Source organism: Silurus aristotelis (genome assembly GCF_946808225.1).
Source record: "Silurus aristotelis genome assembly, chromosome: 18".
Classification (NCBI taxonomy): Eukaryota; Metazoa; Chordata; class Actinopteri; order Siluriformes; family Siluridae; genus Silurus; species Silurus aristotelis.
The window spans coordinates 8,748,575-8,771,407 of NC_139591.1; the positions used below are offsets into that span (position 1 = coordinate 8,748,575).

General features: G+C 34.4%; 1 protein-coding gene across 4 annotated transcripts in view; it reads right to left on the reverse strand.

Moving 5' to 3' along the window:
• Nucleotides 1–3,397: 3,397 nt before the first annotated feature.
• grik1a (glutamate receptor, ionotropic, kainate 1a) overlaps nucleotides 3,398–22,833 on the reverse strand; it is a 49,496-nt gene continuing 30,060 nt past the window's right edge. For 2 of the 4 annotated variants that reach the window (XM_083569063.1, XM_083569060.1), the window contains 10 exons: nucleotides 18,439–18,546; nucleotides 16,206–16,250; nucleotides 13,504–13,614; nucleotides 13,183–13,386; nucleotides 11,727–11,950; nucleotides 11,137–11,255; nucleotides 6,874–7,091; nucleotides 5,999–6,224; nucleotides 5,230–5,480; nucleotides 3,398–3,838 (listed from right to left, as the gene is read on the reverse strand). In XM_083569063.1, coding sequence (XP_083425189.1) covers nucleotides 3,686–3,838; nucleotides 5,230–5,480; nucleotides 5,999–6,224; nucleotides 6,874–7,091; nucleotides 11,137–11,255; nucleotides 11,727–11,950; nucleotides 13,183–13,386; nucleotides 13,504–13,614; nucleotides 16,206–16,250; nucleotides 18,439–18,546 — 1,659 coding nt within the window. In that variant the 3' untranslated portion in view covers nucleotides 3,398–3,685. Of the gene's footprint in view, nucleotides 3,839–4,798; nucleotides 4,969–5,229; nucleotides 5,481–5,998; nucleotides 6,225–6,873; nucleotides 7,092–11,136; nucleotides 11,256–11,726; nucleotides 11,951–13,182; nucleotides 13,387–13,503; nucleotides 13,615–16,205; nucleotides 16,251–18,438; nucleotides 18,547–22,833 lie in introns of all 4 variants that reach the window. The other 2 variants (XM_083569061.1, XM_083569062.1) reach the window with 2 other exon arrangements.

Sequence of the window (22,833 nt, forward strand, 5' to 3'; positions counted from 1 at the left end):
CTGAGACCACCGTTTCCAAGGTTACTGTTGGTAATACACTAAGACGTCATGGTTTGAAATCATGCATGGCACGGAAGGTTCCCCTGCTTAAACCAGCACATGTCCAGGCACGTCTTAAGTTTGCCAATGACCATTTGTCATGGGAGAAAGTCATGTGGTCAGATGAGACCAAAATAGAACTTTTGGGTCATAATTCCACTAAACGTGTTTGGAGGAAGATGAATGATGAGTACCATCCCAAGAACACAATCCCTACTGTGAAGCATGGGGGTGGTAGCATCATGCTTTGGGGGTGTTTTTCTGCACATGGAACAGGGCGAATGCACTGTATTAAGGAGAGGATGACCGGGGCCATGTATTGCGGGATTTTGGGGAACAACCTCCTTCCCTCAGTTAGAGCATTGAAGATGGGTCGAGGCTGGGTCTTCCAATATGACAATGACCCGAAGCACACAGCCAGGATAACCAAGGAGTGGCTCTGTAAGAAGCATATCAAGGTTCTGGCATGGCCTAGCCAGTCTCCAGACCTAAACCCAATAGTAAATCTTTGGAGGGAGCTCAAACTCCGTGTTTCTTAGCGACAGGCCAGAAACTTGACTGATCTAGAAAAAATCTGTGTGGAGGAGTGGGCCAAAATCCCTCCTGCAGTGTGTGCAAACCTGGTGAAAAACTACAGGAAACGTTTGACCTGTAATTGCAAACAAAGGCTACTGTACCAAATATTAACATTGACATCTCAGGTGTTCAAATACTTATTTGCAGCTGTATCATACAAATAAATAGTTAAAAATCATACATTGTGATTTCTGGATTTTTTTTTTTTTAGATTATGTCTCTCACAGTGGACATGCACCTACGATGACAATTTCAGACCCCTCCATGATTTCTAAGTGGGAGAACTTGCAAAATAGCAGGGTGTTCAAATACTTATTTTCCTCACTGGACAGTATATATATATATATATATATATAAAATAAATGATTGAGTGGAGCTCTGTAAACATTATTATTAAAGCACATTAACGTTGTGGCCACACATATGCAGTTGTTACTAACAAAAGTAGGCCTATTATGCAAGTGGGTGGCCTGGTCTGATGAATCATGCTTTCTTTTACGTCATGTTGACAGTCGGGTGCATATTTGTAAAGGGGTGTAGTGTGTGTGCAAAATATGCAGAGGTAATCTGTTGTCAATGTTGATATTTTCTCACACACTCAATGTAAATATCAACAATAATTATAGGATACCTCTGCATATTTTTCACACACACACACACACACACACACACACACACACACACACACACACTACATCGATTGACAATGGGAAAACCGATATGGACCCAATCTACCTCTGCAGGACTTTGTATGTGTTTTTTCCACATGCACACACTTCTATTTCTTACATTTAAACTATTCTTATATTGCACAGTTGTAAAAAACGATTATTTAAGTGACTGTAGACTTTGTCAACTCAAGCCAGTTTGGCCCATTTTTCTTGGACCTCTTTCAACATTTATTAGAGAAACAATTGTCTGGAGAGATCAGCAGTTTCTGATATACTTTTTTTTTCTTTAAACTGAATACATTTGGGTTTAAAAGACATAAAGGGGGCAGATACATCCATCCACATAGATAATCCTAGACAATCTTAAGGCAGTAGCAGATCAGTGAATTTTGTATTGGATGCCACCTTTAACACAAATTACTGCCATGATCAACTGTAAATGTTATTATGATAAAAAGGCATCTACGAGCTACAACAGCTCACAAAGCAGTAGACCGTATGATTGCATAGAGCAGGAAAATGCTAAAACAAAACCTAACATCTGCCCACTACAGAGTTCCCATCTGTCTACTCAATAAGCGTAAAAAAAGGGTTTTGCACATAATGAATTACATTTTATTTCCTGAGCGCTTTTAACAATAGACATTGTCACAGAGGAACTTTATAGAAATGCGGATATACATTTTACATTTATCCCTGGTGAGCAAGCCAAGGGAGACAAGGTGGCAAGGAATAACTCTTTAGAGACGATATAAGGAAGAAACCTGGGAAGGAAAAGACTCAAAGAGGAATCTATCTGAGTAATTTTGAGCTGCATAATTTTACAGACCTGCCATGGCTCATTCAATAAGATAGATCCTTGACCAATGAGACCCGCTGCCTATGGCTTTGAGCTAACTGCAAAGCCTGACAGCAATGACGAAGTTGAAGAAAAGCTTTTGGATAAAGATTATGTTTAAATGATTATAATGTACAACCATCTGGAGTTTTTACCAGTACAGGTTTAGCCATAACTGCTTTTACTGATGGAAACTCTAGCAGGAGCTGCTAGTCTAGGCATTACAATCTGTTCACACTAACCCTAAAATGCTGATTTTTTTTTTCTCTCTGCACCATGAAGTGTATAAACTGCCTGACTTATACAATACCACCCTTACTCTGCATGGAATCTTCCAGTTAGGCCACTGGAAAGGTCATTCAAGTCCAAGTGTGCTACTTGCTAAAGCCAATCTTATTTATTATCAGAGGAAATATACTGACCTTTGGCAATGACAGGACTGTTACAGAATAATTTAGCATGCTATATGAAATTTCATATTTTGCCTCCATCTAACATCCTTTAAAAATGCAAACTCTTGTGGAACCCCAGCAGAGCCAAACATATTTAAACTGAAATAATATTTATTATGAAGTAAAGTCTCCTTGAAGCCTTTTCTTAGTGTGTTTAGCCTAGTTTTGAAACATGCGACTGGTTCTGACTTATTTTGCCTTAAGCATTTTCTTATCTTCTCTTAGCATTTGGAGCAAACCTACGTAAATCCTAAAAAAAAAAAAAAAAAAACAGCCCAAAGGTTCTCTCAAATCTTTTAAAGGTAATTGTCTGAAGGTGTGAAATTCTACTTGAGCTATATGAGAACAATATGTGTACCTTCTGGAATCTTTTTGACAAAAAAAACAAAAAAATCATCTGTAATCATGATAATGGCAGTAAATGTCAAACATTTGTGCTCTTTCATTTCTTCTGCTGACTTATTAACAGCTGTTGCAGTTGAAAAAGCTTTTATGAGTGCTTTTCACTTGGTTTCAGTAAGGCAAAAAAGTGAGGGCAGTTAATGTTTGGCATTTATTGAGAGTCTTTGAGCTTTAAAAATATTACCAGTCTGGTCAATACATTAGGGATGTGTTTTGTATCGGAAAATGTACTGAATTGTTTCAGCTTCAACAATATGATGGATAATGTGGCTCGAATGGCTTGTATTTAGATTTCATTTGCCACTGTTTATGTATAGATGTTTTTGTTGACATTGGCTTCAGGAAATTGTATCACTGGTTAATACTTGCAATATTTTCAAGACCTGTAAACATCTGTTAATTCATATAGACTAAAATAGTTCTGTTTAAAATATACAAAATCTTTTTATTTTGAAAAATAACGAATGGGCACATGAAATGCTACATTGGAGTAACTGATATCTTCCTGATTATGACCCCACTCTATTTTCATTCAATAATTCCACATACTAAACAATTACCCCAAGATGTTTTCCACTACCACAAAGTTTGATATGAACACTATGCCCATGTTCCAACAAATAAATAAATAAACAAACTCAATTGTGCAACTCAATTGTTAAATTGAAATGCTTTGCCAAAATCAATGGAAAAGCTTTTTTTTCCCTTTAGGTCACAGTTTCTTTCCTTGGGAAGCGTTTGGAATTGCATAAGACTCCTGTGAGTGCTGCTTTTCCTCGTGGTCTTCTTCTTTTCCTCATCGCTTTGTGGCACCTGAAGGAGAATCCTAGCTCCTCCATTAACTCGCTAAAACATATGCACTGAAAAAGAAGGTGAAGCCAGAAGTGAGCTCGCATTCTGAAAGAGAAACACTGCTCCATTGTCTTACTTTAAATTCTTTATACATTTTCGTTATACATTTTCAGGAATAAGTGAAAATAGCATGAGGCCTCTTAATATAAATGAAAAGGTTTGGCAGTTGCAATGAAACTTCAAGTCTTACTAAAAATGTATTATTTGCTAAATAGTAAATAAAAAAATGATTAAAATTATAAAAAAAATTATAAAATAAAATTCTCAGCTCACTAGATAAAAGACAAATAAATGAATGATGATACATGACAACAGGATTACACACATTTGTATTTCTATACTGTGAAAAGGCTACATAGCACACATAACCGGCACAGCAATTTTCTTTGCTGGATGCAAAACTTGATCTTTTTTTTGCTCAGTGACTACAGAGGCACTTGTTTCCTACAGCCTTGTTTTTTTGACTATGGCAGAATATCTCACCTGGTCCTATTCATCAAGAATTCAGCAAATTTATATAATACATATAATTCCAGACCACAAAAGCCATGAGCAGAGACCTACTGCTCTGCATGTAATAGACCTTTAGGCCTATCTTGGATTATCTATGATGAATAAGGCTATTTGAGTTTAAAATGGCCAGTACATCCTATGCATGGGCACACTCTTTGCATATTTTGGTATTTTTTTAGCACCAATACATTAATCAAACAAATCAGCTAATTAGCAGCCCTTTTGTAACAAGCAATAAAAGGACTGTCACAAAAGTCAAAAATCTAAAGTAGAAAAATGTCAAATTTAAAGAATTAACCATCATAGAATAGAAGTCAACAGACACACTATTTTGTTGTCTATTATTTCTCTGTGATGGGGATATATTTAGCGAGTGTATGTAGAATAAATCAACAAGTAACAAGTGGAAAAAGGTCTGGTCACAGGAAATGGGTGATTAACAAGGTTGCACGCACCCCTTCCATAGCTACCAAGCTGAGAGTGGGAGTGATTAATTTAAGGAGCATACATCATCCTCAAGGAGGTGCCCACTCTCTAAATCTGTGGATTTGGATGTGCCAGTGAGCGTGGGGGAATCATGTCTCTGCAGCTGCCGTGTCTGAACCCCATAATAGAAACAAAAAGCCTTGCAGATGAAAGACACAAAACATAAACAAATAAGTGGAATCGTGCAAATGGAAACATACAAAAGCAATGTAATGAAATAAGGAAATATATTTTTTAAAGAAACAAGCATCTATTAATAATAGAGATACAATATTAACATATACAAAGCATGTAATTTATTAGCATGTACTGAAACTCTGATGCTGAACAATGAATTCCAAATCTGTGAGGTCATTTAAGCTGTGAGCTTTAAACACAGTCATATTCTATCCTATCCTACCTCCTCAACGTCACTGTTCTGGCGAGATTTATAGATGAACTCTCCGATTGCCACAAAAACAGAGAGAACAAGGCCAGCAGCAAGCACAATGAAGATACCACCAATGTTCTCAACTCCCAAGGAATTGGCCTCTTTGTTGTTCTCCTCAGGGCAGCCATTCCCCCTCCACCATTTCTCCTTCATCATGTGAAGCTTGCCCTCCTCCTGCAGCTGCAGGATGGCGATAGTCACCTTGTCCCGGTAAGGCGAGCCTGGGGAAAAACACAACTATTATGTTGCAGCTAGTGCTACTGAATAATGTGCACATTCAACTGCACAGTGCATAGGATCACAAACAATGGAGCTGCTTACGGCCATTGATGACTTGCATTTTGTAGTAAAAAATGGCTCACTGTGTGAACTGATTTATTCAAAATGTTCCTCTCAGCTCCAAAATGATAAAGTAAAATCAAACTCAAATTCAATTTTAAATTCATATATGAGATATAACCTATATCTCATACATAAAAAAACAAACAAACTACAATATACATTTGTACTGTTATACCGTATTGCACTCATTCACAAATCTTACCAGATAAGTTTGCAAAATAACTGCATGTATAAATGAATAGTCCAATAGATTTTGAATATATTATATGTTAAATATTAATGATATGCCATTTGCTTAGTGCACTCATAATCTACAACATAAAAAAAAATGTTTTATGATATTTGAGAACCACTGAAGATTCTTATCAAGAATCTTAGAATCCATCAGCTGCCTTACCTATAGGTGTTCCTACTCCATAGCCTTTGGAGTCTATGAGTCCACCGACCTGAGTGAGGTTACAGTTTCTCTGGCTAATGTATTCTATGCTGGTGGACTCCATGAGAAGGGCGTAGTCTGTGGTGAGGACACGTGTAATGCCTTCTTTATTGTTCTTCACCAGAGCGGTGTTCTTCCTGCTGCTCATGAACGCCCACATCTTCTCATATGTTGAGATCTTTGACTTCTGAAGGCAAACAAAAGCAAAGCAAAGTTGCTCCCGACTAAAACTTTCTACGAATGGAAGAGCAATCCTTTCTGTGCATTTCACTTCTCAGATCTTGTTATGTAGGTCTCAATGTCAGCTTATCAATGATAAAAAGTAAATTGGATCTGTGCAACTCATGTGCATTGACATTGTACCCAGTGCCTTTCAGGATGTAGCAAGAAAGGCACGGTGTCACAGATATGCAGTCTGTGTGCAGAGAGTCTTTAAATAAAAATAAAAAACAAAATAGGACAGGAGTTTTTCTGGGCTGATTCAATTTGTTTTGTTTGTCTACATGTCACTGCTTTATCAGCTACAGAAAGCAATAATCATGGGCTTAAATCTTTTCTTGATAAACCGATACTGGCTGTGATGGCTCTTCTGACCTCAGCATAGGTCTCTACTGATAGCTCTGTCTCTCTTTTTGCACTTGAAAATAGCTCGATTTGTCTTTAAAAGCAAGCAGAAATATTGCTTGAATACTGGAAATGAAAAATGTGGCCTTATAAAAACCCCCTTAAAATCATTCAAGGGCATTTTAGTTCAGCGCAATTCATACTAATGTTGCAATTATTTTTAAGATGCTGAGAGACAGCACATATACAGACCCTGTTGTGTGAACACATACCTTAAAGAAAGTCATGGTGGAACCATCTCGCACTGCTCCATATTCTATTTTAGTCTGTTTAGCCAGATCATCCGCTGAATCAATCGGAGCGTCCATCCGCTCCACAGTGAGAAAAGCGGCCAGGTTTGCAGTGTATGATGATATGATGATAAGTGTGAAGAACCACCAAATCCCTCCAACAATTCTGGTGGATAAAGCCTTGGGCATCTGGTCTGACCCTGTCACAAAACATTAAAGCATTAGTCAGTGCAATTTAAGAACACATACTGTAAACATACAAGTTTACAAAAAAACTCATGTAGACCCACTAATTAAAAAATACCATGCAAACTAACAACAATTTATCCTGATCTATCACTATAGCTGTCATATGTTATAATTACTTTGTATTCTACAACAATTTAAGCTTTTTAATTATTATTTAAGCTTTTGTATTTAAGTTATTTGCTGTTGTATTCTTATTATGATTATTTTTATAAAATGTTATGTTTATAACTGTAAGTTATATAATATAATTTCACTGAATATGAAAGTGTAACTGTTGAAAATCTGTTGTTTATGCACCAATGGTGCTTATAGCCTTTTGCTGTAATAATAGCCTCCACTCTCCTAAGAAGTCCTTCCAGTTGACTCTGAACCATGGTTTTAAGGATTTTTCATTCATCCACATGTGCAGTTCCACTCCAGTAAGACATACTGACAAAACAAAGCATGTTTTTAGAATTTTCTTTGCAAATCTTAAAATGCTAAATTAGAAACTGAAAATAAGATCATCAAGATAAGTATTTAAAACGTTCACAATGGCACTCCAAATTGAGCAAATTTGGCCTTTAGCTTTTATTATCTTTAGAAGTATCTAGGACATGTTGGGACTCTACCTGTGGCAACTTATTTAGAAAGGCAACACAACTTTTCCCTCTGTATAACATTCAAGTGTGCATGTCAGACCACATATCAAGCAATGGAATCCAAGGAACTCTCTATAGACTTCTGTCATTCAGCTGCATCAACACAACAGATCTGGGAATTGGTATGAAACTATTTCTAAAGCTTTTCTTTTTGAAAAACCTAAGAAGACAGACTGTAATTACTTACTGAAGAAACTGATTAACTGTGCTGCACTAGCTGTACACACATTCATAGTGCTAGCGCTTATATTTATAGCAAAGGAACAAAACAAGGTGGTTAGTTGGAGTACAGTTATGTTGATTACAACATGGTCTTACTGAAGCATTTTTACCACTAAGTACTTCATTATCTCATTCATAAAATCAATCATTAATATACAGGCTTTTTGAAAACTGTCATAACTATCACAGTAAGTAAACTCGTTCGTAAATCAATATGAATTTAGACCTATTATCACTAAACACTTTGTTAATTAGATCTTGTGTGCAGTTCTACCTCAAAAAGGCAGAGGCCACCAAAGAATCTTTATTTACATGAAGTGTGTTATTCGTTGCTCCAGAGATAACTTTATAATTGTCTGTGGGATGGTGGAGCAGAAGAGCAGCAGGTCCACTCTGCAGTGCCAATTGCTTTGTTTAAAAACTCAGCTTGGTTCTGTGCGGGGTTACACATCATTTTAAATAATAACCATATAAGCTGGACAAAAACAAAGTTGGAAAGCTGCATTTAATGTTCATGCAAAATAAATTCACATACTGTAGAACCAAGTTAAGCAAATAAGTGTAAAAGAAAAACTGAGGTTGCAGTAACGTTGTTTGGAACCAATGTATGCATTAGAATTAAGTAAATTCTTTTTGTAGGTCTATTCTCTTTGGTTGTTGCTTTGTACAGTGAAAAATATCCAGTAAGTATATTTCTCATTCATAAGGGAATTGGTTTCTGTATAGTCAGCAATGTATATTTGAAGCGATTGTCATGATTATGCTGAAATCGTCAAAAATGACTACATCACCCATCAGCCACTACATGTTACCTAATTTTTTTTTGTTCTATCCATTTAAATAAAATCAACACTTGCATTTACCTTCTCCTGAATTACATGACATCCTTAAAATAAAGCCTTAAATGCCTCACACTGACCGAAGTGCAAGATCAAACCCAGGGCAGTAAAATAGCAAAGCAGCAACACTATAGGAATATACAATGAATTATGATTAATCTCCACAATTTAAAGTTAGTAGATTAGCTATTATTATTATTATTATAAAAGACTGAAAGTTGTCATAACAGCAAAAGTGGGCTATATCTGGAATTGGATTTTTAGAATGCATAAATGAATGTGACCATGCAAAACAATGGTCACAGTGGGATCTAAATATGTGTCAAGTGAGCCCTGTGTCAGGTGAGGGCTGTCAAATACCATATGGATATGACAGCTTGCTTACCAGATATTTGCACGCTTCAGAAAGCACTCTAAGGGAGACTTTGTTAGTATAAGGTTAATATTGAATGTTGCTTCATCAAAGTTTGTCCCGTTTTTAAGATTTCAAACTTGCACTATGGGGTAAATTATAACAGTTAAAACTTAGGAAGTCAGAAGGCTTCCAGTATGAGAATAACAAAAAAAAACAGTGTTTCAGAACATCAGACTCAGCTGGTGGTCTTTGACTGGGCTTAGAAATTTCCTTTGGCTTGTCAGGTATAACTATTACCTATGATTCAAGAAGTGCTTTAAACACCTGTGCTTAGTGGCACGCTGCAGTAAGCAAACAGCAACTCACAGATGTAATTACACTGTGCTGGTTTATAGACAGAACAACATATACCATTAGCACTGACTGTTACATAGCCAGCAGATTATGGACACACATATACTACAGTATGTGCTTATGGATCTGTTAGACCTTATAGTATCTGGCCAAACCCTGTATCATACCACACCTAGCTATCTATAATATATGGTTGAATGATATTGCTATTATTTCCTATTCTAATTAAAGCCACACTTCAAGCAAAATCATGCAAACTTTAATGTACATCTGATACATCATCCATTTTGTGTGCATCACTTTTTTATTTTTTTATTTTTTTACAAAACAAGAAGGATAAGAAAAAATGGTCAAAGTTAAATCAGGCATTACATTTCTATAAAACTATAGCTATTTTATAAATTAAAATATATAAATAAAAAATAAGAATACCTAATTATAATTTGAACAAAAAGCTGTTAATTCGATTTTTTTGATGTTAACCAACTGAGAATTAAGAAAAAGTGTGATCTCTATGACTCAACATAATGGTCAGACTCAACATAATGGATTTTGTAACAGATGGGCTGGTATTTTTTTAACTGCTTGCATTTTCACACACAACAGTCCATAAAGATTATACAGAATGGTGTGAAAACAAACAAACAAAAAAAAAAACCACATTTTGTGAGTGGAAAACCTTGTTAATAAGAGAGTGGAGAAGAAAATGGCCATTGAATCGGGCTTCCAGAAAGAATATAGGAACTTAATTAAACACTCTTTATGCACTTCTCCAACTCTGCTGAGCATAAAAGCCTCAAATCTTGTGGTGGACAAACTACAGCAACTCAAAAGGATATCTGGTTATCATGGGCACAGAATTACCTAAACTGGACAGTTCAATATTAGAAAAAAGATCACCTAGTCCTTTTCCAGTCCTCAACTGCCCACAATAGCTTCAAATTCTTGTCCTTGGCTGATGAAATGGAAGCCGATATGATCTTCTACTGTGGTAGCTCAATCACCTCAAGGTTTTATGTATTGTGCATTCTGAGTTACTTTTCTGCTTACTAAGGTTATAAAGAGGTCTGGTCAATCTCCTCTGATCTCATCTCTGATGCTCATCAACAAGCCGTTTCAGCCTGCAGACCCTCCACCCACTGGATGTTTCTGTGGTTTTTTTTGGTCCATTCTGTATAAACCCCAGAGACTAACATAGGAGATAATACTGAAATACTTCAACTATTCAAGACACAGAGTTCACACTGTGTCCCATATTTTCCTTATATTGGAGTATATCTTGAACTGTATAATTACATTATTGTTTTAATTGTGCTTCTGCTGCATGTGTAGCTGATTGGATAACTGCATACATTATCAGGTGGTGTTTCTAATACAGTGGAGGGTGAGGGTCTTAACTTATTTTTTGGTCTCCATTAAGATATATATACAAAATATATACAGTATACAAAATATATATAAAAAAATAACTTTGTATCTTATTAAAGAGATAAACTATAATAATTGTTATAACATATTGCGCATTTTATATATATTATTTTATAACAGAAACTATTTCATATAAAACAGTTTTTTTATATCCTACCTTGTCTCATCAGTGCTGCAACTCCAAACCACAAGCTATTTAACAATGTGAAGTTGTTTTCCATCACTTCTGATGAAGGATTGCAAGGATGAGGGTTATACCATTCATATGGAGTGAACCTTTATGGAGTTTGAACAAGAGAATTATGCACAAGAAATACAAAAACATGCTCGTAAAACTTAGCAATTAAGAAGAACCACAGATTTCATTATGGGACCCCAGGACATCATTATCATTTTCTGAACTGTCTAGTGCAAACACAAGGTCAAGATAATTTCAAGGTTAAAATGAGTTTAGTAGACAGATTAATTCACATGTATTATCATGAAACTGAACATTGAATAATAGACTGTTACAAATGTGTGTTTTCAATTTACATATCCTGTAATAATAATTTATTTAATACATGCACAATAAATAACCTTAAACATTCTTAACATCTTTCAATGTGAAAAAACACAGTAGATTTTCCTTCAGTAAATTATTTGCTGAGATGCATCAAGGAATCAGTTTCTCTTATTAAGCCAGGTTTTTTACTTTAAATGTTTGGTGCACTTGGGCCCCATTAGAAGACAAATCTCTTAATATACCTAGCAATAATGAAGAGCACGCAGCTGACTCCCAAACACGCCAACAACACATACATCCAGATGTCCGGGGTGAGGGGGTTGAGGAAAGAGAAGACTCCTGGATTGGTGCCATTGGGTTTACGATACAAGATACTAATCCCCAGGGTCATGAATGGCTTAGAGAAATCTATGACTTTCTCTCGCACATAAGTGATAGTCAAAGGTGCCACAGCTAGATCAGCTATCTGATGAGAAAAAAGTATAGGTGGGTGAAAACAAAATCATGAACTGACTGGTAATCTGCACTGTGATAGGTGACAGTCTGGAAGCATTTCTAAAACTAAAACCTGGAAGACTAATATTATTGTGAATAACAAAACTTATTAAGTTATTTACAAAATGACCCACACTAGGTTAATTATTTAATTATTCAGACCAAGAAGATGTAGTTAATTATATATTGCACACTAGTGTTAGATTTACATTTATGGCATTTGCAGATACCCTTCTCCAGAATTACTTACAATGGGCTTTGAGGTCTCCAACATAAAATAAGATTCCATTACTGTTGTAGTACTCAAGATTATTTTTTTAAAGGTCTCACTCTTGTCTGGGTCTCAGACCAAGATTATTTAAAGACCAGTAAATACAACAACTGTCTGGATATTTCTAAATTGCCAGTGCATTGTCTCATTTATTTGTTAACATTATTAATGTTATTAGAAGTAAAACTTCCTGCTTTAAATGCAATCAATAACATATCTCTAATTTCTTTTTGTTTATTTTTTGTGCTGGTTCAGAAATAAACAGGGGATTGTATCAAAGTGTCACTAAAATAAATACAAATGGTCACAAAATGCAAGATAAGATTGTAACTGTGTTTGATCTTGTTTTTTATCATGTCTGTTAGAATCCAGCAAGAGAGCTGTTTTCCAGAATAGAGCATGATTGCAAACTATTTCAGTGAGGAAAATAATTGAAAACAAATTAATAGCAGAATTGTTGTGTGTATCTTTAAAACAGCTTTCAAACAGTGAAATATCTCTGTAGTTCACACTCTCAATGACTGCTGATGAGCATCAATATTCCACATAAAGTATAATTATTACTATATTAACGATCATATTATTATTCTATTACTGTTTTATTGGAAATTTATAGACTTTAATATGTCTTTGGTATTTACAAATTGTCTGCATTTAAATGTAATTTTTGTTTTTTGCTTCCACCAAATTATTTATGTTTTAGGTGTATGATAAAACACTGAAAATTAGTGTTGAATAAATCTATCTATCTATCTATCTATCTATCTATCTATCTATCTATCTATCTATCTATCTATCTATCTATCTATCTATCTATCTATCTATCATTTTTATTATAATAATAATAATTTCTGTATAAATAAATCCTATCTAAGCACAAATTCTGTACCAGTTATATACAGTATATAAGAAGTAAGAGTATTGAGACTCACATGGTCAATGAGCTCCCTGACCATTCCATTCCATTCCCCCTTGTCATTCTGGGCACCGTACTTTCCATCCGACACCAGCCTGACTTCATAGCTGAATCCCAGAATGTTGGAGAGCTCCTTTAGTAGATCTAAACAGTAGCCTTCAAAGCGATCATTCCCATAAAGCACCTTATCAGACTTTCTATACATTACATACGGGTTTTCCTGCAAACACCCAACAAATCGACCTTATTAAAAGACATTAAAAGCCATACAAAAGATTAAAAGTAACAGTAGTTAATTACATAGTTATACCAGACAGAAATTTTTTTTTAACTTTACCAGAATTGTGGTAACAATCAGCGTTCTGTTGGCCAATGAATCTGTGATGTTATTAGAGCTGTCCCGCTTTTTAGTCAGGTTCAAACCAATAGATGATTTCCACACTCCAATCTATGAGTAACGCAAATTAAATACATCTTAAGAAACATACGCAGCTAATTATAAAAAAAAATAAGGGGACGTTAAGTATTTAATACAATAACAGAAGAATTCTTTATATTTCAAGTCTTAATATAATTTCTATTATGATTATTTGTTTGCATGAAAGATTTCTGCCTTGATAGTTCAAATTCACATTTACATTTACATTTGTGGCATTTAGCAGACGCCCTTATCCAGAGCGACGTACAAAAGTGGATTTGTACATTTGTATTTGCCATCTATTTGTTATTATCAGAAGCACACCTTTACACCAGGTATGCACAAACTGTTTTCAGGTACATTGTCCCCTTTTTATAAAAACCATAAATGACTAGATATGCTGTATGTATTTAAAGTTTCTGTTTATGGTTCAGTAAAGGGTCTATTACCGACATATGGCAAAAAAAAAATAGGATATACATCATGTTGATATGTTCGCTAATATAAAATGGCTCTTATCTGAAATTTGAAAATGCAATCTGTTTACTTCTGTAAAGCTACTTTAGGACAATGTACATATTTAAAAGTGAATTGAATAAAATTAATCTGAAAAGCATTTGAATTAATATAACATAGGCAGTATTTCAGCACAACGTTGTAATGTGATTTTTGCCAAATTATTTGCTTCAGTGATGCTCGCTAGATTTATATATTTGTGTTTTATGGCTTGTGAGGGGAGAGAGAGAGAGAGAGAGAGTATCTAGTTCACTCATCTCTTATTTTCTTTTTAGAACATAAACTGGAAGAAAATACTTTATAAACCACTATGCAGCTCTTTAAAGGATTTCTGTTTACGCTGTGTTTCGCAATTGTATAAAATTCCAAAAATGATATGCAATGATTTGGAAAGCACATAAACCCATATCCTGGGGGTGTTTTTGGGCCCATGCAGTGATTTCCATTACAGATCATGCCTGTTTTAATGCAGTGCTGCCTAAGGGCCAAAAGAACACGGGCATCTAATATGACGTTTTGCCTTTGTTTCTTGAACACAGAGATTTCTCCAGATTCTCGGAATCTTTCGGTAATATTATTTACTGTAGATGATGGGATATTCAAATTCTTCCCAATTGTTCCACAATTTGTAGACAAAGTTTTTTTTTTTTTTTATTGGTGAACCTATTTACTTCTAAGAGACTTTGACTTTAATGACACTAATTTTTTCAGCCTTTTGTTGCCCTGATCCAACTTTCTTGAGACGGTGTTGTGACCATCAAATTCAAAATGACCTTTTTCCCTCAATATGGTACATTTATTGTTTAAACATTTAATGTTTTGATGTCACATGTTTTCTATGTTCTATTATAAATAAAAAATTCATTTGCACATCATTGTATACTGTTTCATGTACAAATTGGAATTAGGGTTGTAAAATCACAATGCATCATCAGATCTGTTGTCTTGTCATGAAGAGTTAAAACAGTTATTATTATATTTTTAAGAATCCTAGTAAGACAGTGGTAGTATTTTGGTAAATGCAACAACACTTTTATACAAAATGACTGTAATTTAACAATAAACACATTGGGCTATGTTTTTTGTTGAATTAACCGTTAATAACAATATTATGTTAAATATTCAATTAATCGTAATTGGTAGACATTTTTATTATTTGCATTACATGAAAAATGTAATGAAACACTATCAGTACTCTAGAGCAGTATTAATGAGATTTGACATTTGTAATGAAAAAGAGGATTGTTGGATTGAAATAGGGAGTGAAAGAGAGCACTAATACTAGAGGAAGGGGGAAATGGTATTCACACAGGAATGAGGCAGAACTGTGAAACATATGGATTACATATTGCAATATTTGGAAAAGCTAAATAATACACTTTACAGAAGAAACATTTTTGTGTATTAAACACAAGAGAGTTACTGTGAAGTGTGATAGGGAGCTGGCAGAAATGAGTATAAATGGAGTTAAATGTCTTTAAAGAGGGAGAATTTTTCTTCCCCTCATGCTCTCTAGCCTGAATCTTAGACTCGCTAATACAAGACATACACAGAAACACTCACCATGACAATAAAAAAAAAAATGCATTGCTGTCATTTCTAGTGACGTGCTGGTGAATCAACAGAGCTGTAAGCAATAAGAGAATTAGAGAAAAAAGCTACATAAAATGACAAGTCTACCTCTGTTTGACAATGTCTTTATTAACAGTGCCATAAACCACTTTAAGTATTTTGTATGTCATACATCCCTTTATGGATTTTCTATGCAAAGGCTCCAGAAATAGTGTTCAAACATGAATTAGCACTTCTCTCCGAAGATCTGCCAGTGGATTAACTGTGTCTGTGTTGAAGCCACATTCAGAAACATATTGTTTCAAAGAATTCAGTGCTGAAAATCCGAGAGATTTTCATTACTCTGAGAACATAAAATGTAATTAGTGGCATTAATTATAACTTGCATATTTCAGAATCACAGCTGTGCTTTACCCATATAAAGTTCAGAGATAATCAGTGAAGGAACTTAATGAGGAAAGTTTGATATAGGAAGATGACTGTGGGGAATGGCTATTTTGTTTAAGAACTGAAAAAAAAAGACTACAACAAACCTTTGTCCACAATTTTGTACGACGCGGTGCACCATCATCTACATGCTTTCGAAAAGTAAGCATATAAACAAGGTTTCTGAAACAAGGACTTCTCAGGTGGCAATTAGAATTACTATTTATTAAAATGAATAAAAAAAAATGAATAAAAGTATTATTTTAGCAAATCTATTTTAAACAGACAAACATACTTTTAATAGTAATACCCCAGTAGGATTTAAGAGACAACATACAGTCCTCTCCAATAGAACTTGGAAAAATGGCAAGAATGGCAAGACCAAATCTATTGCTTTGCTCTACACGAGACATATCATATCATATGCTTTGTTACAGTGAACAGTTAGTTTTAAATATTTAGTCTTTAGTGTGAGCCCTGAATTTCACTTGTAAAGACTACATTTGTTGAACAAGCACTGGACATAACCAATACAAAATCTTTGTTCTGAAAAGAAATTAACCACCAGTATACTAAAAATCAGCCATGGAACAGTCAGCCAAGGAAAACAGCAAAATTTGATAACAGAAACATTGGTAGAGCCGTAAAGAAAACCCCCAAAACAACAATCAGTGATATCACCAACAACTTTCAAAGCCATTTAAAGAATACTTTAAGGGCAGAAATATAGAGGACATACCACAACAGTAAGAATTAAAAGGCTGGTTTGCAAATTAATACAGAGATGAGCCACAAAAGTTCTGGAAACAAGAACCACTAGCACGGATATTGATTATGTAACTCATGGTTGAAGCAACTGAATAAATTTAAAAGTCTACAGAAATATGTATTGCAATTTACAAAGGCAAATACATTCAATAATGTGTGAAAAAATACAATGAACCGAATCACATGATCAACACAATAAAGGATTATCAGAAAAAGGTTTCAGACTAGCCAAGTAAATCATCAGACCTGAAACCGATTAAGCATGTATATCTCCACCTGAAAAGAAGAGTGAAGGGAAATCCCCTAAAATAAACAACAACTGGAAGAAGCTGCAATACATGTCTGGGAAAGCACCTTGAAAGAAGAATTCAACAGTTGATGTCAGTGGGTCACAGGGCTGAAGCAGGAATTAAAGGCAAGATACAAGCCACCAAAATATTGGCCTTATATTTCAATACTTTTGGAGGGGACTGTAAATGAAATACATTTTAAAATCTCAGATTGGAATACCAAAGTACAACCCCAATTCCCAAAAAGTTGGGGATGCTATGTAAAATGTAGATAAACACAGAATGCAATGATAATTGATTTAATTACTTACCCATGTTCTATTCCAAACACAACATAAAAAAACGTATCAAATTTTTAACGTGATGAAATGTAAAATTTCTACCATCATATTTGCAATTTAAGATGTTTATACCTATAACACATCTCCAAAAAAGCTAGGATGGGCTCAGAAAAAAAGACAATATAAGTAAGTGTTATTGAAAAGAAATAGCTGGCGGAAAATTTTGCATTTAATTAGATTAACTGTCAACAGGTATACAAAAGACTGTCAGAGAGGCAGTGTTTCTCAGAAATAAAGATGGGCAGAGGTTCACCAATCTGTGAAAAACTGCATCTATACATTACGAAACAATTTCAAAATAATGGTTGTTAACATAAAAATGAATATCATGTAATCTACATTACATAACATCAAAAGATTTAGAGAATCTGGAGAAATCTCTGTGTGCAAGGGACAAAAGTGAAAATTAATATTGGATGCCTGTGATCTTTGGTCTATTGAGCTGCCATGCATTAAAAACAGGCACGATTCTGTAATTGAAATGACTGCAAGGGCTCAGAAACACCTCCAGAAATCATTGTCTATGAACACAGTTTGCTACAAATGCAAGTTAAAGCTTTATCATGCAAAAGATAAAGCCATATGTAAACATGATTCAGATACATCACCATCTTCTCCGGGCCAATGCTTATTAAAAATGGAATGAGGCAAATTGGAAAACTGTTTTGTGGTCAAACAAATCTAAATTTAAAAATTCTGTTTTCTATATTGTTTCTATAATGTTTTCTATATTCTATTATGAAGAAAACATAGGATTACATTTTAAACAGCAGCTCTACTTTTTTGGAATTGGGGTTGTACATTAGATTTTGATTACCATTAAAAGGACATACAAATAAAATAAAAATAAATACATTGGATCAAACCTAAGCAAACCTATTAATGATCTATTAATTCAAATACTGTTCTGTCAGAAGCTTTAACTGAGCTGTTTAACTCACCTTTGTTGTACCTTCATCCGTAAGGCTGATGAGGTCCAAATTAAAGACTTTTCTTAGTCCATCGGTCTTGTTTAGGACAATGCGTCCTGTCAAGCCATCCCATTGCGCCTGAGGCATTGGCCACATTAAGGAAAAGGTGGTTAGACATGGTTAGATTAGATACACAGTGAATCATTAGGTTACATCGCAGTCAGCTGTACTCAGCAGGATAGGTTGGCTATATTTAAACAATTAAAAGTAAGTGCTTCTAGTTCTTTCTTTTGTATAGCTTTTTTACTAAAATGACTACTCACTGTACAATAATTAATGTGTCATTTGTGTCATTTGTCCTCACCTCCCCTTAAACTTATCAACATTTTAGATGGCACCGTTAATGGCAGAACACAATATTTTGGTGGGAAGATATGAGAAAATAGCCTTAACGTAAATAAAAGCAAATAACTCCTAATAACTGGTTGCTTATCCCTTAGTTATAACTTTTAATAACTTTTAGGTTTCTTACTACAGCATCCTTTTCAGGATGTTAAATGCATGCTCAACAGTGTTAATCTATGGTGACTGACTTACTTTCTAAAACATTCCACTTTTTCCCATTTATAATGCCATGATGTTTTGGGTCATTGTCCTGAAGGAGATGATTATTAGATTTAATACATCTTTCTGTAAATTCTGCTTCTTTTATCAAGATTTTCATAATCAGTATAGATATGTGAGCTCATTTAAACAGTCAGGCAAGTGCAATCCATGAGACTACTTCCACCATGCTTGATCAATATTTACAAAACAAATAAATGGTTTACATCTTTACATCTGTGGAATGACCTAAATATATTTCTTAGAAAGGGTGACTGTTCTGTTGAGTTTGTTAGTGATGTCATTTACTGTTGTTTTTTGGACGTCCTTCACAAAATGTACAATCTTTGTTATTTTTATAAGTTCTCATTTATTGTCTGATTCTTAGTATATTGGTGATTTCTTTCTTTTTCTGTACAATCAAATTGATGTATTAACTATAGTCAATGTTTGTACAAAGGCTTTGATTGATTTCCCCCCTTACTTAGCTTTAGAATGGATTCTTTTTTGTTCCCTTAGATGGTTTATCTTGTTTAAATTTAAAATGGAGGGCTGAAATCAGGACTGTTTTTAAACAATAATAGAGATCTGTAATGGAGCATACCTGGACATCGATCTAATAAACAATCTGTTACAAGATATTATTATTATTCCAATATGAATTTTCCATACAGACTGAAAGGATTTATGCACTTTGAGCACAAGATGAATCTGCAAGAAAACCACACATGGAGGTGCTGATCCAAATGTGAAAAGATTTCAAGGGGTGGGTGTCAACGCAGTACTTGCAAATCACCTAAGGCTTATGGCATTGTAGTTTAATAATACATAAGACAATCTTACCTGCTTTACAATTTTCATTAAATGATGTTTATTCAACAAAATACAATTTTTTGATAAGTGGCATTACCTGCAGCCAATGGCATGAATGCCATATTTGAGCCAGGTCAAGGCTGATATTCTGATGTTTCTCAGGCTGAATGTTAGTAAATACTTTTTGTGATTCCACTGTTAAATATTTTAAGTGTTGTATATTAAAGCACATATTTTTATGGGTTCATTAAGATACATTAACAGTAGAACAGCTTGTGAAGAGAAACAGATGGGTATATATGTGAAATGAATGGGTATATATTGGTATAGCCAGGAAGCCCTTATAAATGATCAGAAGCACAGAAATAATTTTTCTTCACAGAAGCATAGTTTCTACCTGTCATAAAACCTGAACATGTTCTGCCAGATCACCAGGCTATTACACTTTTTCTCCAGCCATCTCTGTGATGATCACAGTTTTACTTCCTTATCTCATTACCATTCAGAGGAGGGAAGTCCAAATCCTGTCTAGGATGACAGCACTGCAGTGTGTGGTGTGTGTGTGTGTGTGTGTGTGTGTGTGTGTGTGTGTGTTAAGAAACAAAACCCCAAATTCAGCTCATGAGGGATTTGATAATTAGCAGGTTAGAGAAATGAAAATACTAAACACAGCAGTGTCCAAGACCTCAAGGGCTGGATTTTAAGCACCCCTGCTATGAACAGTAATGAGACAGAGAAAAATGCTGCCATTCAACTGTGGTACCTAGACCGTGAAACAGAAGGTGACCCTGGGCCAGAATATATAACTACCATCAACATGGGATTAAATCTGAAATTATTTAAATACACACTGTAGTCAATCACATTTTTTTATTACCTGTCTCACATACATAAAAAAAGTTCTAAATAGTCTCAGGTATATTGCTCGGATTTTCCTAAAATACCTAAGGAGGGTATAATTCATGACCTTACTCTTTGCAGGACACTTATTTCACAGGGCTTGTGAAATAAGAGTCCTGTTGAGGTAAGATATATCAGATTCAGCAGCAAATGTGGCCTTGAAGTGCTACACAGTATAATCTTCACAGCAGTGAGCATATGATGAAGTCCTTCTACCCTTGATCAGATGCAGTATATTGGTTAGTATTATAGCTTGTTGGATAAACTGTGGAAAAAACTCACAATTGCACAGTTAAATGACTTAATCATGCTGTAATTGAGTTTTTATAGGTCATTTAAACATGGCATCTGGAGTCATTTAAGACTCAACCAAGCTTGGTCTTTTTTTTTTTTTCCTCTTTCATTAGTTTAATGTCACTTGCTAAAGTTTTACGGCTTTTTGCTTCGAATGTAAACCACTTATTCTCGTTACACACACAATTGGAAAGCGATAAGACCAATTACATGCAAATACTGTTCTTTAAGTTTGTCCAAGTCATACACAATCATGAAGTATCATTAGTGTCTGGAAAAACAGCAGATGAAGAATTGGGGATTCTAATTAAAGTGCATATAAAAAAACTAAAAAAAACAAAAAAAAAAACTGATTCTGATTCTTATATCTTACTGCCGACTGTCTTGTCCATCTCTATCTTTCTTTCTGGTGAGTTTAGCGTGTTTGTTCTCCCGCCTATCAATCAATCAATCAGTGTAGTAGTTTCTGGAGTGCGATTGCTTTGTTCCCTTGCATTCTATTTATTTTCAACATAACAAATATGATTTAAAATGTAGTTAGATACAATACTTCAAACAAAACATGTTTAAATAAAAGTAAAATTGCAGATTTAAATAAAAAATAGAAGTACGCAAAAACTACTCAATTAAAATAGTGCGAGTAAAATGTAAATAATCAATATTTACCTCTGCCAGACTGCATGATATGAACAAATGTTACATACTATACTTCAAGTGTAATAAGCATGTCAAATGAGATCAATTCAAATGATATTTTATTGTATTTTATATTAGACTATATTTCGTATTGATATAGACTGATGTACCATTTTGCATACATTTCAAACAGTCAAGTGACACTTTCATTTGTAATCATGCTGCTACATTCAAGTCAAAGTTCTGGGCTTGTATATACAGAACTGCATTTTTGAGGCTGAACTTAACTTGAATTGGGTTGAAGGAATACTCTAGCCTGAAGCACCTCCAGGAACACATTTAATCTTTGGTGTGATAAATTCTCGGAGCAAAAACTGTAAACACAAGTTATAAACCGGGCTAGGCTAGTGATTTACGCTGCATTCAGAGTGCATCGAGGCTTAACAGGATCAAGCTACACATTTATCAGAGTCCATTAACTGACCCTATATTCTGGTCTGAAAAAGTCTCTAGAATTATGTATATGATTTTGAAAACCTTCTGGTAGAGTGAATAAACCTGTGATACATTAAATAAACAAGGCTTATTTTACTTGTATACAAGATTTAAAATGCAGTCAAAAGATCCAAAATAGCAATGGTTTGCAATTATGTGTTGGGTGAGATGAAATAGAGCTGTGCCAGTATGTCCTTGTACTGTATGAACTGTAATAATGTTATATTCTTATCATGAATATACATTATTTTGGTATAGATGATGAGTCCAGGAGTATCCTCAACTTTAATTAATTATTTAAAAAAAAATACTTATGTAACTACAACGACAATCAGGAAAGGTTATATAATTTTATTATTTCTGATTTTATACAATATATTCTATTATAAGTTAACAATGTTCTGTTATTAGTGGTGTACTACAAAATGTATGGCCCTCATTAGAGAGCACTGTCTAATTTTATTCCGTACTGTGAAAATGCATCTTGGACCTTTCTTTCTGACAAAAAGATTCTTGGGTACCTATTAATAGTGAAAAAGTGCTGAAAATCAGATATTGCAAGAGTGTGTAGTTATAGATTCTTGAAGCTCAGTGAAAGGAAGTGTAAAGGTAGACCATATATTTTAAACTGGAGAAAATATTAGGCAATTTTCAGTAGTGTTTCCAGAAAATAAAAAATAAAAT